Source organism: Diceros bicornis, chromosome 17 (genome assembly GCF_020826845.1).
Source record: "Diceros bicornis minor isolate mBicDic1 chromosome 17, mDicBic1.mat.cur, whole genome shotgun sequence".
NCBI lineage: Eukaryota > Metazoa > Chordata > Mammalia > Perissodactyla > Rhinocerotidae > Diceros > Diceros bicornis.
Window position 1 is genome coordinate 1,145,110 of NC_080756.1, and position 16,923 is coordinate 1,162,032.

The following is a 16,923-nucleotide window of genomic DNA, read 5'->3' on the forward strand; positions in this document are numbered from 1 at the left end:
CCTTTTGGCTTACCTTAATTTGCATACTACTTTTTAAAGATAAATCTCAAAGGTCTACCAAGAAATTTATCACAAGAGTTTTCTGATTGGGTCCCAAGAGTGTTCAGGAAGTTTTATTTCTAACGCTGCCATAATCCATTTAAAAAATAGCTTTCTCTGTTTTGAACCTGGTTAAAAATAAGAAAGTCTACATTTTTAATCTAGAAGTGAAATAGTATATTGTTCCATTAAATTACTCGTCAAAAGCTGAAAAAAAATACTATATTTTAAATTGTTTAGTTACAACATTCAGTTTGATATCTGTAAATCTTTAGGTTTTTTCCTGTTTTTCATTGTTAAAGAAATAATTTCACACTTTCAAATCAAAGTCCACACTGCAGTGAGGAGAGCTTTTCTACTTTATTACAAAGAGAAGAAGCCTTGATGTGGTCAGAAAATACAAGATTGATCTTTTTTTTCTCTTCCTATGAAACGCTGCTGTTCAAACAGCCAGAGTGAACTGTCTCAGTTCACTTCTTTAAGTCCCATCACATTCACTTGGGTATGGATGTCCTTGGCTGCTGAAAATCTGGCCCTTTAGTGCACAGGGCGACAAAGTCCCCTGACCAGCAGTTCCAGAATGTCCCATTTTCATATATTGCATCCATGCACACCTCCTAAAAATGAGGTACAGCAGGGCAAACATTTTCCAAAATAGATGTCATATATATAATATATACACATTCGTACATACATACCTTTATTCATGTGATGTCCAAAAATTTAAAAAAAATGTACACATTTATTACAAAATCGTAACAAAGACTGGACAGTGTTTTGCTCATTCTGGGAAGATGAAGCTCAGTAATAACACAAGCCTGGAAACCATCCAGAGACTGTGGCAATATCTTTCTCCTAAACAGTCAGATACTCGTGCATTAAGCTTGGCGAAACTGCCTCTCAAAAACAGAAGGGGAAGTAAAATGAAGGAAGCAGACCTTGCTCATCTTCCCAAATGAAAGACGAGAAGGATCTTCACGTAAAAATGCACAAACATTTGTTATTTTATTACCAATAGTGCTACAATGAACAATGCAAATTTTGTGGTCTAATTTTGTTGAGTCTTTTGTGGGTTTTCTTTTTTACATTTTAGAAACTAAATGGTCAACTTCTGTCAGTGTATTTGCTTGTCTTTACAGACTCAAGTCTGTCTGCTGGCAAAAAAGAAAATAAATGAAAAAATTCAGACCCTGCTGGAACTAGAGAAAAACGAATTACAAATTTAGTTGTTGGGCAGCACATAATTAGTAAGGCAGGACCTCAAATGGTGACCCTTTGTGTAAGCCAATTGCCAGATCCTCAAGGAATTGAAACCAGGGTGCCTGAGCCACATCAGTTCTGCAGTTCTGCTGAGTATTGTGCTGAAACAGCCACACCCCGAGAAAAGTGAGTCTTCTCAGAAGGCCTGCTGAGCAGGGTTGTAGTTGAAGGTGGATGGCAGGTGAGGCCGCTCTTCTAGTTTGTCATATTCCAGATGGAACTCCTGGAAAACCAAATTTAAGAACTTAGATGATTTCCTCTCTCTTTGATCTCAGATTTTTGTCAAAATACATTTTACTATACGAACAAATAAACACCTACACATATGAGATGAACACAGACACTGACATACCAACTCTTTTTTCCCTCTAAGTAAAATACAGCTTGAAGAAAGAAATGTGCTGTAGTTGCTATCTGATAGGTACCAAAGATACAGACTTTCCGCATACAAGTCCGAGGCAACTCATGAACATCTATGATGTAACACTGAAATTCTATGCATTTTTTGGGCTTAAAAATAAAAGTTTGAAAGGGGCAATTACCATATCACTAATAAAAAGCACCGAAAATTATAGGATTTTTAAAGTAAAGTCTCCTTTAACGAAGTATAAAACAAAAATTTACTTTTTTCCCATGAAAAAAATTTAGCAATAAAGAATTTTCCAATTTGTCTTATCACACTTTTTTTTTTTAAAAAAAAGCAAACATATAAAGTTAATCTAACCTCATTAAAATCTGGAGAAAACAATGAACTTAAAACTTGCACATCTCCAGACTTCTCATTTCATAAACCCAAAACCCTGGGAAAAAATGTAACTGCCATTCAAAACGAGACAGTGGTTTTCGTAGGCACATCTGAAGACAAACTATATAAGCTCGTTTTAATTAAACTTTCAAAACGCTATATTAACTTCATGACTTTTAAAATTTATGAACGGTAAAGCAATTTCTCCATGATACTTCCCCAAGATCAGTAAGAGAGATGTAGAATATAACTTTGTATATCAAAAAAACAAACAACAAAAAAACGTACCTTTGTAAATCCAAAAATCATGAGGTTCTTAAATTACTAATTCTACAACCTGAATTCTATTAGCACAAACTATCTCGGCCAATCCCAATTAAAAAATTATGAACCTTAACACGTGTTAGGTATAAAGAAAGCCAACAAGTAACATTAGCACCATGGGTTAACACATTTTACCTTATCTTCTTGTTTCAAACTGATTCCATAATGGATGTTTCCATTATTAAATTAAAATGAAAACCTAAGTCATAATGATTAAATACTGAGATATGAAACCAAGTACTTAAAATTTAAGGATATTACATTAACAATTATAGAAATCGCAGCTATCATTTATTGAAAGTCTAATATGTGTCAAAACTAGAGACATAGCGAAATTTATTCTAATCTTTATGACAACTCTGTAAAATAGATATCACTATCTTCATTTTGCTTCTGAAGAAAATAAGGCTCACAAGTTTTGCCCAAGTCAGACAGTAAGTGGCAGATCTAGATCAGGATCCAGACCCATGTGACACCAAAGCCCATGACTTTCCTAGTAAAACATAGTATTTTTAATATTTTTAGCCCAAGATCCAAAGGAGAATTACTTTATTACACCCCATCCAGAAACAATGCTGAAAAAATTCAGTTCACTGATATATGTTTATAAAGAAGGCACACTGCGATGACTTTAATCTAAAAAGTAGGAGTGACAGAGTAACTAAGGCACAGAAGCTACTCACTTGTCGGTGAAACCCAGCAATCACCAGAATCACCACATCCCCCCCAACGCATCAAGTAGGCACCACTCTCTCTCCCTATCCCTGTCTAGGCTTTAAAAGAATCTTATTGCCTGGCTGAAGAAGAATATACAAATTAGTGAAGAAAATATCTTCTTGTTACAGCATTCTTTAGAAATTAAAATTGGCATTTTAGTTCCAAAATATGTGTAGTTACAGGGTAAAAAGCCTATTTGTAACTGTGACAAATCATACACTCCAGTACCTAAGTTATATAAATTAAAATTTTGTTCAAATGTCCTGTTCTTGTCATTGTTCATTGGTGAACTATGTTGTATTATTAGAATTTAAACTAGAGTAACCATCAATACACGTATTTTTTCCCTACATATTAAAAAAAAAAGATCAGTGTAAACCTAGGGAACAAATATTTTAATATGATAATTAAGAAAATCTCATGGGACCAGCCCGGTGGCGTAGTGGTTAAGTGCTCGCGTTCCACTGGGGCGGCCTGGGGTTCGCAGGTTCGGATCCCAGGAACGCACCGATGTACTGCTTGTCAAGCCATGCTGTGGCGGCATCCTATATAAAGTAGAGGAGGATAGGCACGGATGTTAGCCCAGGGCCGATCTTCCTCAGCAAAAAGAGGAGGATTGGCAACAGATGTTAGCTCAGGGCTGATCTTCCTCACCAAAAAAAGAAAGAACAAACAAGAAAACCTCAAAGACCTTATATATCAGAAACTAGGTCAAATTTTGTCTTCCATTTTTAAAACCTTTTTTTTTGGTCTTCTATGAATTTTTATTCTTTTTAAAATACAAAAAGCTTCTATTACACTGGTATCTCTGTTCCCTAACTTTACTTGATTGTTGATAACCTCTCTTACATGTTCACATTACATGTACACACACCACACGCACACACCTCTGTGTAATCCGTATCGGCAGGACATGTGTCTGTTTCGTGAAGCACTACCTACTGCCCAGAACATGTCAGGCCCCTATAGCAGGTGTGTCATTATGGCTGATGAATTAATAAACACGTTTTCTTCATTTGTTTTATGAACAGAACACTTCATTTTTGAAATATTCAAAAATTAAGTATGAGAAGGTCTACAAATATATTTGCTTCTAATGGAAAAATGGGACTTTTAGATTACAGTTTAAGGATATAAAAGCTAAGTTAGAAAGGCTTCTAGATACTTTTTTTAAACAACATTCAATATCTTAGTTTTTCTATTAATAAAATTAGGCTACATATTCTCAAAAGGTTACTGTGAAGCAGAATTAAAATACATGCACTGGATTCAGATGACCAAATAAAATTATTATTACAAAAACATTAATGTCATCACTGATCTAATTACACAGAAAAACACGCACTGAAGGAATGTTTTCTCAAATTCTCAGAAACATCAGCTGTCTCATAACTAAGATAAATCCTCAACTTAAATTTTAGGAAGGAAGTAGCAAAGTATCTTAAACACAATTATTAGAAATAATTTTCATTATTTTGAAGCAAAGCATATATTACTGATTAAAGTATAAAGATGTACTAATGTGCACCAGTGAAGTTAATGAAAACAAATATTACATTTACATCAGGCTATGATCTGATAAAAGTCCTAATCATTCGACATCCTATTCAGTGTTGAGCCACAAGGTGAAGTCAGGCTGAAAGAGTTCTTAAATTTCTATGTCCTCAGTTTGAGAAAGCCACTGACACTTGACAATAGGGCAGCCTCCACCATCTGAAAACTCTCTGTGGATGAAATTATTTAAACATTTTACTCATTAAGATTATATATACTATTTGAATTGCCACAATTAGTGGGATACTGAATAGTTCTAAACCACACAGGACAGACCACACAGGCTGCTGACAAGTCAAGGCTATCTAAAAGGGGAGAATAAGCAAATACAGTGTCCAAAATTGTACACAGAAATCACTGACATGCGAAATTCTGTAAATAAATAACCAGCTAGATCCTAGAAAGAATTCAAGAGTCACAGAATTTTTAGGGGATAAGAAATACTTCTGATTTAAATAATCTAATCTCTTACTTAATATTACAATTCTTCAATTCTCTGAAAATATTAAGTGATTTGCAAAAGAGAAAGAAAGAACCTCATGCAAGATATTGTGAATGGAGATCTGACTAGGGTGTAGATCAGGTCAACACTTCCCAATGATCCCATGATAACATCAAGCTTTACTTATGACACTCATTTATGCTGCAGGTTTCTTACAATGAGTTGAGGCTATTTAACGCATGTTCTTGACCTGCGCAGAGTAAACCACACCCACTTGACAGATGAGGACTTTGAAGTTAACTTGGGACATGGCATTTTAATGGATTTTCTGTAGTTTGATGAAGGCTGTTAATAAATATACTGTGAATGGAACTAAATTTCTTAATTCCTAATCATTTCTTGGAAAACATTTTTTAAAAAAAAAAAATCCAGAAGCCATTGTGACAAGTTATTCTGTGAGTACACCTTTAAAGTTTTAAGTTCATGAATCTGCATTTTAATATAACCAAAAGAAGTGAGCTGCATGCTAATACTTGACAGAAACCAATATTTCTGCTTGCTTTTATCACTTCGAAAATAATTTTGTTGAAGAGCATCAGTGTCAAGTGGCCAGCAAATTACCTTAAGAGAGATTCCTTAGGGAATAGTTTAATAACATTTTTCAAATTTTATTTTCCAACTTTACAGCTAAAAATTTTTAAAGATAAAAAACAAAAGCTCAACTGTACAGGAGAAAGCAGATAAAATTGGGTAAAATTATTACTTTATATATACACACTACATATTTTATATATATATATATTTCTTTAAAACAACATTTGCCTGACTGGGGAGTTGTTTTTGTGGGAAAGTAAAGGAGCCCTATTAATGTTGAAGTTGTTTCTGAATATTTAAACTTCATGCGGAGAACTTAGTTCTGGAAAACTGATTTTTTACATAAGTTGATTTCGTCACATGTATTGAACTAAAACTTAACTAAAAGTACACCTCTATCTACTGCAAACATCCATTCCTTTTTGCATATATAAGTTTGGAATAATTTACAATGACAGTGAGTAAAAAGCTTCAAAGTGAATGGAGAAAACTTAAGCTATTTACTAGTAGAATTTTTCTGCTTCCAAAGATCCTTTCTCTCTCCTGTAGAATCAGCTAACTGAGAGGTTCTCAAAGTACGGCTCCAGACAGGCCAGCATCATCACTGGCTTCACTTGGGAACTTGTCAGAAATGCAGATTCTTAGGTCCCATCCACAGACTCACTAAATCAGGAACAATGGAGGCACGTGTTTTAACAAGGCCTCTAGGTAATTGTGACACAAACTGAAGTTTGAGAACCACTGATCTGACCTAACAACAACAGTCAGGTACAATTTTTCCATCTTTGGAAGAACAGTAATAAGCTGTAATAACAATGATGACAAAAACAACGACAAACTACCACACTATTCCATAGATCCAATATGTAATGTATGCCAGGCACTGTATTCTAGTGTATCATCTCATTTAATCTTCACGACAATCTACGGCCAATGTCATTTCGATTTAACATATAAGGAAGCACAGAAGGAAACGTGCACAGGTTGAAGTATAAATAGCAGAAATGAGTTAAGTTAAAATCCACGATACAAAGACTATGGCTTTCTACTACATTATACTTCTTAGAGAACAGGTAACATATATAATGTCTTGTGTACTATTTGTAATTAATGTAATTATTTCTATTTAGCTAAAAGATTAGGTCATGGATCTATCTTTTGAAATAAAGATATGCATACTAATTAGAATTGTTAAAATAACTCAAATACAGTTTCGGTATATGGTCTTGGTCTGAGAAGTAATGACATTTACCACTGAGAAACACCCCAAAATAATAATAAAACATTTAACCTCTTGTATGTGTCTTGTTTTAGTGGTTTTGGCTGGGCTCATCTTTTCCTATTTTTTTTCAAGTTTTATATGAAATCTTCTTGTGATGTAAAACTTTTTTGTGATAAACATCTGGTATGTATTTTACATTGTCTTCTTAAAATATTTTACCTTTTTATCAGTTTAGCAAAGCTGCCTCAAAAGAAAAAAAAAAGTCCAAGCAACTAAAAATTTGTCCAATAAACTAACTGTTAAGAAATATTTTTCTTCTCTTTAAATTTATTTAAAACAAACAAAACTAACTCTTTAGTTTTTAATCCTAAGAATCATCAACAAAAAAAAGGATTTCGAGAAATCCTGGAGCTATGAAATCAGATAATGTGGGTTATCTCCTCTACTGGGCAGACTGAGTACACACCTAAGGCGTTAAACACAAATGTCACATGTGCATTAACACTGATGAAAATATTGCGCATGACAGCTGGGAAGGCGTTTTTGTGAGGAAGAGCTGCAAACCAAAACAAAACAACCAACTTTTTCCACAGCCCTCTTGCCCCAGTATTCACCACACCAGCCACGGGAACAATCGTGGTTAACGCTTGTAATTTTCTTTCTTTTTATCACTTGCAAATAAAAACTCAGGCATCTTTCCTGCAATGAGTTTGAGTGTTTTAAAAAGCCTGTATCTGTCTATATACTGGTTTTAGGAAAATCTCATACTTGCTTAATTTGAAGTAATAATAATATGAGAATACATGACTGCAATTGCAAGAGGGTATCTTTATTTTACAACTGAGTAGACACAAAAATAGTTCAAATGTCAGCAAGGCTTGAGAAAAGTTACAAAATTTCTTACCAAGTTCAATCATTTTCCTAACTGTGGGTGAAATGAACTGTTTCCAGATGCTTTCTTCGAGTTTAAATCAAGCCAAGGAGATGGAGACAAAAGACTTGGCAAGTATCTGGCACATTACTGGAATGGATGTACTGGTACATATAAACAGATATAAGAGGATGTTTCTTTTTAAAATCTAGATTTATACATTTATACATTTGCACATGGAAAAAGATATACCTTAGCTACTTTCCTCCAGTTAAGACAGTCAAAGAAGTAATATGTTCCCCTCTCATATGTATTGGTTTTCATTGTTGGCTCCATGCCTGGTGCCCTGGTAATCCATACTCGTTCTTCTTTGTGGTATCTCCAATCACGGTTAAAACTTCAATTTTTAAGAGAAAAAGACAATTAATTTCTTCCTGTGGCTCATATCAAACATTTTCTACATTATGTAAAACTTTTCTCAGAAAATAATTACACATAAAGTACATAAATATGGATGTTTCTTTATCCTAACTTTTATTGTTAAATACAACCCTAGTGAAATAAATATAGGAAAATAATTTATTTGCCCAAAAACCACACTCTTTAATTATTATACATATCTTTATTTAACTGAAGAAACTTTTTATGCAAACAAAATGAGATCTTAAAAGTTCTATGAGCAACGTAATAAAAACTTAGGCAGACAAAATAAAGATACACTGTGTTCCAGAAACTTCACTCCTTTCTTATTCTTAACATTCAATAGAAATTGAGATATCTATTAAAACAAACAAAAACCCCAACTGTTTGTATTATTTTGTAAAGAACCAAATACAAAGTCTATAGAATTAACTATTTAAATTCACATAAATTTGTAACTATGTTGAAAATAGAATATCCACTTTGAAAACTCTTAATGAATGTACTACTTTTATTTTTTATTCAAATCTCATTGATCCTAAATTCTCAAAAGCCAAAAAGATATCCATTAGAATTCATACAAGAATCAATGAGGATTTATACCACTGGTAAACTGGGGAGGTAACATCAAAGGAGGTACACGTACCACAAACACCTCTTGGGCAGAACAAACCTCCATGTAAACAAACATCTTCCTACCAATACAATGAGGTAATTTTTAGACATAAATAAGATATGAGACAGAACTGCCAGTGATGGGTGGATGAATGACTGAATGAATTTATTTACTTATGAATAAATTAAAAGGAACAAGTAACAATTGCTATCTTACAAAAAATGAGGGGAAAACATGGGAAAAAAACAAATTCTCAATTGAGAAATAAAAAACAATTTATTACCAACACAGTGAATTTTACATTTTTAAAAAAGTATCTGATCCAAGGCCATTTGTAGAAATGTTATTAGAAATATAAAATATTGAAATCAGTTAAAAATGTCATAAATTTTTAGTAACAATTCACTTTACAGTAAACATGATTAATAGAAAAGTCTATTGGTAACAAAATATGTTACCAATTGGACATATGAGAAATGACACAAAATTTTTATTTTTAGAGCATCAGGTAAAAAACAAATCCTCAGGAAAAAAACACATCCAACAGACCAACTTCTTAACGCTAATTTACTTAAGTTGGCCTATAGGCTTCTGATAACGAATGTGGACTTTATTAACCATTCAAAACACACAACAAATATGCACAGTGCCTTGACACAGAATTCTCAATAGATGTTTATTAAATGATGAAATTCACTGTCATTAGCATATGTGGTTCCACAAGGAGTAAGATGAGCCACAGTTATGAACCATATCTTATACTTTATGTATTTATAAAAGTTAGATTCACCAAATCCATGAGTCAAGTCAATTTTTTCTTCTTAAAAACTGAGGGTTATTAAGTTTGAAATCCTTCTTTTTTATGTATATAGTGATTATAAAGCCATGTTAATAAAAGGTTTGAAGCTAAATTAACTTTATTTTACGAAATGTAAAAATAACTTAAATTTCTTGATGGAGAAATATTTCCACTTTAAAAACAAAAGACAAAAACTACAGCCATCATTATTTAAAAAAAGAGGCTTTCAGAATAAACAAGAGCCACTATAACACAAAAGTGTTGAAAAATACTTTGAACATACAGCTCCACTGCAGCTAAAAGTTGTAATACGTCCCCTCCATTCATGTAATAGAGATAGAAGAGAAGATCTTCTCCATATCGGCCGAGTTTTATTGCAGCCAGCTGGAAAAGAGAAATAAATTATTCTGAAATGTAAAACAAGTTTGAAAATCCTAACATAACTGCTACCACTAAAGTAAAAACAGAGATAAACAGAAACTCTTCTCTTTGTAGGAGATAACTGTTATTATGTGATTACACAGGTAGTTATAATTCTGTAGGGGAGTTTCAACATTTAAATGACTTTAGTCATTTAATAATTACTTCTGGTGCATCTGTTTTATGTACTAATAGGAAAAAAAGCTAAATAAAAACTTCTAAGCAAGACCGAATGCTGACTGTCTTACTCGAGGGATTCATTAATACCTAATGTGGCAATAATAGTGGGACACCATGCTCAGAAAGGAAGACTTATTCAAGTCCTAGTTCCCCTCCTTACTAATATGACCATATCCAAGTTATTTAATGTCTCTAAACCTCGATTACACAATGCACACAATCACATCTACAAAGGTTACTAAGAACGTAAATGAAATTAAACAAGAGACTGCGTGGGAATGCACCTTGTCGAGTGCCTGATACACAGAAGACCTATAAGAAATGTTAACTGAATCTGTATCGGACAGTCATTCAATCAGTTGGTTATGCATTTTTAGCAAATCACAGATGGTAAGTACAAAAATCATAAAGGGATAGCTCTTTATTTTGTTTTGATTACAAGATGCATATCCCTCCACAACGCAGAAAGGTAACTGCCTACCAAACTATAAAACACAAGTGAGTTCAATAGTCTCAAATTCTCACGTTAAGATAAACTTTTATTAAAAGCTCAATAAAATGAAAACACCTTTATCTCTGTACCTAATCCTGCATCTAAATGTTTAATTAACTGCTACACATTCTCTGAATGTAATTTTTCTCTCCATTCATGTTATCCCCATTCAGGCTGCAGTTCCTGAATGCAACAAATTCTCCTAAATTAGTATCTCTTAAATTGGCATAAGGAAAGTTTCTGGAATCCTTAGGTAAATGGAGCAAAAGAGCTCTATAGTGGAGGTGGCAGCAAACCACACAACCCACAAACAGAACAAACTAGCCCTCTCTATCTCATACTTCGTGTCTTCCATCCACTCAAGTATGAAAAGACACACTGAGAAATGGATCTCTTCACCTGCCTGTCCAGAACACCAACATCCATTTGACTACACATCGCATGGCAGACGCAGAACAGAAATGACAGCACATTTATGTGTATAAATATGTATAACATAACTATATAATTCTTAATAAATTATATCCTTCCACAAGGCCAAAATCTAGATACCATTTCTAACGAAATGAGCTCTTAGTTCTTTCCCCTAAAGCAAGTGTTTATCATTTTCTTTCTTAGATTAAAAAAAAAGAAAAGATTAATGCTGCAATCTGTTAATAGTTACTTTATAACTAGAATTTTAGGTACCTAAAAAATGGAAAAAAAACACACGAAACAAAGCCCAAGGTCATAAATAGTTTTTAAATATGTACATATATATATATTCACTAAAAACACTGTATCTGTGGGGCCAGCCTGGTGGCACAAAAGTGGTTAAATGCATGCGCTCCGCTTCGGCGGCCCGGGGTTCGCAGGTTCGGATCCCGGGCGCGCACTGACGCGCCACTTGTCAAGCCATGCTATGGCGGTGTCCCACATAAAGTAGAGGAAGATGGGCACTGATGTTAGCCCAGGGCCAATCTTCCTCAGCAAAAAAAGAGGAGGATTGGCACTGGATGTTAGCTCAGGGCCGATCTTCCTCACACACACACAAAAAAAACAAAAAACAGCGTTATCTGTAATATTTGCAAAGAAAAACCTTTCTTATTGATATGGGCATAAAATGAGAATACCAGAAGGAAATTTATCAAATTTTCCAAGTTAGTTTATTCCCATCAACTGTGGTTATGGTTATACCCTGTTGTTAACTGAAAGAAGTATTTTACCAGTCTTAACATTGTTTTGCCTTTAAAATATTTTTAAAATATAACTCAGGACCTCATCAAAACATTAAGATTACAAACAAAAATAAAATTGGTATCTATAACTGAATAGACATACAAAAGCATACCCCTGAGATCACTGTTAATTATTTCAAAACATTATGCTGCCTGACCTGAAAAACAGCACCTGATAAATAGATAAATTCATGCTGAGTAGAATAATAAACTACACTCACCTTATCCCGAATGTGAATGTTTGTTAAGTACTCAGATGGAACATGGAAGTCTAGATAATAAAATGAGAAAAGCCTTATTAACTGATTCTCAGTTACAAATATCTTTTTCAAAGGTCTGAACACAAACAGATTCTCCTACCTATGTCTTGAGGTCGACAAGGTGAAGATGCCCAGGGTGATGCAAATTTGGGATACAGATTTCTGAATAAGGGGGAAAAAAAACACTCTGAAGTCCAAAGTAGAAAAAGGCTTCTAATTTTATTTCAGGAAATCAAGAGAAACAATGACTTCAAATGTAAAAATGAGCATCTTGACTTCTAATTTCCTTTTTTGTATTTACTATTACTTACACAGCAGGAAACTGAAACAAGGTTAAATACATATATATACACACACATATATATTCAGAATGCTTTAAATTCATTAATACCAAACACCTAAGTAAAATTATTTTCCCATTTATATGGCCAGAAAAAAATCAGTAACTATTAAAAGCAAAAGTTTCAATTCACCAAATATTTACTGAGTGCCTATTACAGGCCTGGCACTGTTCCACTGTTCTAGGTGCCTGGGACCCATCAGTGACAGAGCAAAGACCACTGACCACACGAAACTTACTTTCTGGTTGAGGATGGTGGGGTTGGAGGGAGGCAGACAAAAACGATTTGCATAATAAATAACATTCCATGTTAGTGGGAGGGAATGGAGGGAAGATTAGTTACACAATTAAACAGGGTAGTGAGGTCAGGTCTCATTGAGAAAGACGTTGAGGGAGACAGCCATGCTCATTATCTGGCAGAAGACTATTCTAGTCAGAGGGAACTGCTAACAGCAATGAAGGCAGGAATAGGACTGCTGCGTCTCAGGTGCAGCAGCAGGGCCAGCGACACAGGAACAGAGCAGAACAAAGGGAGACGCTGCTGAGGCAGGTATGGGAGAGACACAGACCACGCCTGGAGAGATGGTAGGCCTGCAAAGATTTTGGATTTTTAATCACAATGAAACCGCCAACCGTTACTGGGTATTGAGCAGAGGAGTAACTTATTCAAAAAGGATTGTCCTAGTTACTATACGAAGAAGAAAGTGTGATGGGCACACGAGAATCAGAGACCCCTCGTGACTCACTAATGGTTGATGCAGGCAAAAGAGGATGCTGTGCCAAACCAGGCTGGTAGCAGTTAAAAGCAGTGAGAAACAATGCAGCAGTGATTCCACTGTCAAACGTTGCTGGGAGGTCAAGGAGGATAAGTTCCTAGAAGAGACCACTGAGTTTAATAACATAGAAGTCATTTGATGACCTTGATGACAGCAGTTTCAGTGGAGTGGTGAGGGCAAAATCCTAACTGAAGCGGGTTTAACAGAGAACGGGAGAAGATACATGGGAGATACAAAGATGGCTCTTTTCAAGAGTTTTCCTTCAAAGAAGAATAAAGAAATGGGGGGCAGTAACTCACAGAAGAAGGTGGATCAAGAGAAGGTATTTGTTAACGTGGAAGAAGTACACAGCATATTTGTATGCCGATGGAAATGATCTAACGAAGTGCAAAAAATTAAGAGCCATGTCCTTGAGTTTTCAAGAGAGGTTTTAAGTAGAAAGCATGGATCAACTGTGGCAACAGGGTGGAAGACAAGAATAAGGTGGGTTCAGATGGTCGTAGGTAGTTAGATTTGGTGGCAGGACTATGCTGACATTCTCTTCTGATTGTTTCTATCTTTCTTAGTGAAGTAAAAATAAAAACCAAGGTCATCATCTGATGGACAAAGGAGAAGGTATCAGGGTTGGAAGAGGCAAGTGTAGAACAGTTGCACGGGGAACAAAAGAGTGAACGGACTAGGCTTCCAGCTATGATTACGGCTGGCAGAAGTAAGGGCCCACTTTTGAGCTTCCTGGCCATGAGTCTGAAGTGAGACCAGGCAATGAAATTGTTTTTCTCTAGTCAAGCTCAGTAGCACAGGTGAAAAATGGAAGAGGCAGAGAGATAACTAGGGTTGCGGCTTTTGCCATGCAAGTCTGACAAAGTGAGAGAGGTGCAAAGCAGTCAAGGGTATATGTGAACAAGCAATCATGACCGACCATAGAATTTAACTGGATGAGAAGGAAGGAAGTTCATCGGAGGGGAAGAGAGACAGGGATGTTGAGGAACAGTGAAAAGGTAGAAGCATCAATGGACTGAAGGTCCCGATGGAGTCAAATGATGACAGAAGCCAGTACTAGAGGGAAAGAGATGGAAAAGAGGAAACGGCATGGGAGCACAGACCTAAAACTAGAGCAACTGAAGCCACCAGCAATGGCAAGCAAGGTGAAAGGGAGGACTAAGGAAGTCAGCAGCTGAGGTATGGGGAGGGTGAGATTTTTGGAAGAGAGAAATTTAAGGAACCAAGATTTCAGGATTTTGGAAGGATCATATATGTGTATTTGAAACCGCCGAATCATCAGAGGAGTAATATTGTAAAGTGACAGTGATCCAGAAGCTAATATGAGAGGAAATGACCCAAAAAGTCAATAGACAATAGCAACACTTAGTGGCAAGAGGCGATACAAGTGGATGACATGAAATTAAAAACTGGAAGTCTACAGGGAGGTATTATATACAAATGTGGAAGAAAAGAAAAAAACTTACTCTGGAGAGTTCAGATTGAGGCCTAATGTTGTTAAGTCACTTCCTAACGCAAGATGTACCATTCCTGGGTCTGTCTCTGCTGCCCTGATAAATGTTAATAGGCCAATCATTCCAAATTGGTCCGTCACCATCCCTTGAGGAATGTTAGTAACTCGACCTGGATAAGAAGAATATAATCATTTTTGTCTTTGAGGAAAAAGGAAAGAAAATGAATTCTATAATATCTTCGACATATTTTATAGAGTCCCACCATCAGGTAACACCTGGATCCCTTTTTTCTGCTGGTTATTATTTTGTGTTGTTGAACTTTTATCTCCAGGGAATTTCGGTCCATCTGTACTTGAAGTTGTCTTGCCAGATGTATTCAAATTCTAACATGAAAAAAATTAAATATGACACTAAAGTTGGTTAAGTAAAAATTTCAAGTTCACATATTAGTACCTTTCTATTCCTTCTTTATTATATTTAAACTGGTAGTACATTATCACCTGTTTTTCAAATTCTACATGAAATTTTTTGTTTCCACAACTGTCCCATGGTATATAAATAAACCTTGTATTACACATATTTGAATATTTAAAGGACAAGAAATATATGGAAAATATTCTTATTTATCTCAGATCTTCAGTCACAGAAAAAAAAAATATTCTCTATCTCAGGACTTTATGCTTTGAGATACACCTGAAGTTACACTCCTCAATACTTTCATTTAGAAGAGAAATTAAATATAGTACATTACATAAAATATCACCATAAAAACCTCCAAGATAAGTTAGAGTATATAAACTTTTAAAAATTGCATTTATTTTAATTCTTATCGAATAACTTTTTTTTTTAATGTGTTGTTGTTGTTGTTGTTGTTGTTTTAAGACAGCAGAGGTAGGAGAGCATCTCTCAATCTCTCTCTCTCTTATTTTTGCTGGGAAAGATTCACCCTGAGCTAACATGTTGCCACTCTTCCTCTCTCTTTTTTTCCCCCTCCCCAAAGCCCCAGTACATTCTAGTTCTAAGTCCTTCTAGTTCTTCTACGTGAGCCACGGCCACAGCATGGCTACTGACAGACGAGTGGTGTGGTTCTGCGCCCGGGAACCAAATCGAGGCCACCAAAGCTGAAAGCACACCGAACTTGAACCACTGGGCCATCAGGGCTGGCTCCCCAGTAATCTTCTTTATTATATTTATTATTTTAACAATATACAAACTCCCATCACAAAAAAGCTATTTTCAGTGAAATGCGGAAGAAATAAACACATTTGTCAAGTCAGAAAGAGGAAGCTGAGTTGCCTGAATCAACACAGGAATAAAAATGTGTATAAAGATTCTTCAAGGAGAAAACTTACTCAAGAAAAACACAGCTCCTTAGAAGGCTATAATATCAAACTTCATGGGATCCAGCTGACAGGGACTACAATAAAAGTCTAAATTAACTCTGAGAAGTTCAACAGAAATTTGCAAACCTATATGAAATAGGAAAAAAATAGGCTATCTTCTAAGTTATAAAGGTTTTCCACATTCTTCAGAAGTTAGATTATTACAGATTCAAGATAAACAATTTTGTAATAGTATTTAGTAAGTCCTTAATATAGTCTATAAAACCGTTAATATAAGAGAAATCTGAAGGGAAAAAACTATGTCACTCACATACATAATTCTCAATTACTTACAGATTTACTGTCATCATTACTTGACGTTGGATCTTTATAGCTGGAACCAGGTAATGCTGGAAAATCTTCGTTGTGTATTGAGAAGTCCTGGGATTGCTCATTTGCTGGTTTTGTTACCATTCCAACTATGTAATGAAAATAATCCAGAGAATTGCAATTGATATTTATGATACTGTTACAAATTATAAAAAGTTAACCTTTCTCATGATAATATACCAAAAGAATTTTCTTATTATGCTATGAAAGCACATTTCAAAAAACTAGTATTCACGATAACAATGAGGAACTAAATTTTTATATAATGATTAATAACAATATACAAAATAACACAACAGAAATAAATGGTAATCCTATAATTCTAATCTAATGTCATACACAGATGCTTAAAAATATAATTTGATATTGGTAATAATTATTAAAATTTTTGGTTTAAAAGCTTGCTTTATTTCAATATTTGACTAGCTATTATAAACACTAATTGTCAAATACAAATGAACAAAATAA

At 34.7% G+C, this 16,923-nt stretch overlaps 1 protein-coding gene across 5 annotated transcripts in view; it reads right to left on the reverse strand.

Moving 5' to 3' along the window:
• Positions 1-380: 380 nt before the first annotated feature.
• CNOT2 (CCR4-NOT transcription complex subunit 2) overlaps positions 381-16,923 on the reverse strand; it is a 116,529-nt gene continuing 99,986 nt past the window's right edge. For all 5 annotated transcript variants that reach the window (XM_058557636.1, XM_058557633.1, XM_058557632.1 and 2 more), the window contains 8 exons: positions 16,420-16,544; positions 15,006-15,126; positions 14,756-14,912; positions 12,274-12,335; positions 12,135-12,184; positions 9,887-9,987; positions 8,021-8,165; positions 381-1,522 (listed from right to left, as the gene is read on the reverse strand). In XM_058557636.1, the coding sequence (XP_058413619.1) occupies positions 1,436-1,522; positions 8,021-8,165; positions 9,887-9,987; positions 12,135-12,184; positions 12,274-12,335; positions 14,756-14,912; positions 15,006-15,126; positions 16,420-16,544 (848 nt within the window). In that variant the 3' untranslated portion in view covers positions 381-1,435. The remainder of the gene's footprint in view (positions 1,523-8,020; positions 8,166-9,886; positions 9,988-12,134; positions 12,185-12,273; positions 12,336-14,755; positions 14,913-15,005; positions 15,127-16,419; positions 16,545-16,923) is intronic.